Here is a 2,404-nt window from a genome sequence, read left to right as displayed (position 1 = left end):
AATTATTCTAAACAAATTATATGATATCTTTGTAATATGTCTTGGATTATTATTTAATCTATTAAATAACCTCAAAATGAATGATTGACAACAATAATAGAGCAAAAGCTAATAGTGTGCATAGCCATCCACACATGATTACATATAAATTTTGATACCTCAGATGATTAAATTTTAGATGATCACGTGCGCATAGAGTGTCTACATAAACATGGTTCAAATATGCAAACCATATACTATTCATACATGTGAAGTTAATTTTGCACAATTTACAATTGAAAAAAGAATATAAAATGAGACATCTAATATTCTATTAAAAACTATAATTATAAATTTTACTACAAAATGCTAAATCAAATTACTTAACAAAATCCAAAACAAAAATTTACAACTCAAATATGAAACTACATTGACACTCCCCTTTATTATCCTAAAATGATATAGCTACATTTATGTTTAATCATCAATTCACTTCACGATCTTCAAAAAAGATATTTAATTTTTTTAAAATTAATTAATTTGTTCCAAATTAATTAGTTAATTTATAAAAAATTATAAATAATAATTTATTGTTCTTACAAGTGAATGGAAGTTAAAATTACTTGTATACCATCGCTAATAGTTCTATGTTCTTATTGATTCTTGCAAAATCCAATATTGAAATTTTATTTTTTTAGCTTATATACTAATTTTAAATGTGACTGTGACTATGACTATTCTTACTATAATCACTTTAATAGACTAAGTCTGGCCTCTCTGGAGTTGCAGAATGTTTTGTTTCCTCTTTCATTGCTTCTTCCCCAAACGTCATTTTCTGTCCTTTCAAACTAATCATCTCATTTAAACCGTATGCTAGTTTTCTTGTAAGTTACGCCAGAATCCCGTCGTAAGACACCATTAATCAAGGTAGCAAAACCCTCGTAACTCTCAGGCTTCGACAACGAAGTGTTTAAATATAACAATGAAGAGATAAATTCGACAAGTTAGACGTTTCCTTCTATGGTTCATCTCTCCGCCGCTCTTCGAAATTATCTTTCTAAGGACCCACGCTACTGTGACATAATCATTTCTATTGACGTTTACAAGAGTTTTAGATCCTAAAACTCAACTTCAGCGCATTCAAAGCATGAATTCTATTAATACATCTATATAAGACCCACGCAATCTACAGAGACGAAGAAGTTATATGAGCAATTTGGCGGAAGAGAAAGAGGAGTAGAGGATTTTCAATCGGCCATGGATACGAAGGAGAAAAGTTTACATCTGCTGGGAATGTTTGGAATTGTGGGAAAGGTCTTCAAAATCATTCACTCTCAATTTAAGGTTCTGGGGATCATCACTCTAGTGTCGATTCTCCCTCCTATTTTAATAACACTGGCAAACATTTGGATGGCACTGTATGTTCGCTCTATGATTTATAACAAGGGAGCAGAATTCTCATTCGGTCTGTACGTACTGAATTGGACTGAGTTTCTAGTAGTGGAAGTTGTATGGATAACATTTTTTTATGTGGGGTTGATGCCTTCCATAGCAGCAGTTGTCTATACTGTGGCCGGTGTTTACAAGGGGGAGCAGGAAATCTCTGTCGAATCGCTTCCCGCAGTGTGGAAACGCATGGTGATAACTTGCATGTGGCATTTTCTTGCGAGCGTGGTGATCGTTGTGGGTTTCGGTTTTATTCAGATGCTATCATTTTTTATGCCGCTTGTTATTCCGTTTGCGATTGGTCTCGCGCTGTTCGGGTCCCTGGGAATGTACGTGACAATGTTGTGGCATTTGGCGACTGTGGTGAGTGTTATGGAGGAAGAATATTATGGTTTTGCGGGCTTGAGGAGGAGCCGTCGTCTTATTCATGGAAAGCACGTCACAGCGTGGGGGCTCCTTATGTTTTTGATTGTATTTGTTGGTCTGTTTAATTTTGGAGCGGTTGTGGGGAATTATTATTCAGTGAATTTCGGGGTCAGCTTATTGTACACAGTAGGCTATGTTGTGTTGGCATGTGTGATTACTTTAATGTGGGAGGTAACGCAGAGCGTGCTCTACTTTGTGTGCAAAGCTCACCACGGGGACAGCGTAGATGAAGGTTTGTCTTTGGAGGCCTGCCGAGAAAGACCACGAATTGCTAGTCTTGTTGGAAATTGGAACCTTGAAATCAACAATAATAACATGGGCCGGCCGAATTTTCTTACTAGTTAGCTATTTTGGTCTATTTAGTATGCAATTTAATGAAAAATGTTAGTGCGTTTGGTTTGGGTAAATTAGTTGTTTAGTTGGTGCATAGTATATTATGGTGAATTTGATTGTGTGAGTATTATGTATCAATGTTTTGGATCACATTTGGTGACTAAGCATTAGAATGATAGAGAGTATAGGGGAAAAAACATCATAAATATAAAAGTTGTCA

The 2,404-nt window shown here is 35.3% G+C and overlaps 1 protein-coding gene across 1 annotated transcript; it reads left to right on the top strand.

Annotated features, from left to right (window-relative positions):
• Window positions 1-1,236: 1,236 nt before the first annotated feature.
• On the top strand, window positions 1,237-2,196 carry LOC131079004 (uncharacterized). Its single transcript, XM_058016869.1, has one exon. The coding sequence runs from the start codon at window positions 1,237-1,239 to the stop codon at window positions 2,194-2,196; it is 960 nt and encodes a 319-aa protein (XP_057872852.1).
• The last annotated feature ends 208 nt before the right edge of the window (window positions 2,197-2,404 follow it).

This window comes from Cryptomeria japonica, chromosome 11 (assembly GCF_030272615.1).
Source record: "Cryptomeria japonica chromosome 11, Sugi_1.0, whole genome shotgun sequence".
In the NCBI taxonomy this organism is placed as follows: Eukaryota; Viridiplantae; Streptophyta; class Pinopsida; order Cupressales; family Cupressaceae; genus Cryptomeria; species Cryptomeria japonica.
This window is presented reverse-complemented; position numbering and strand designations above follow the sequence as displayed.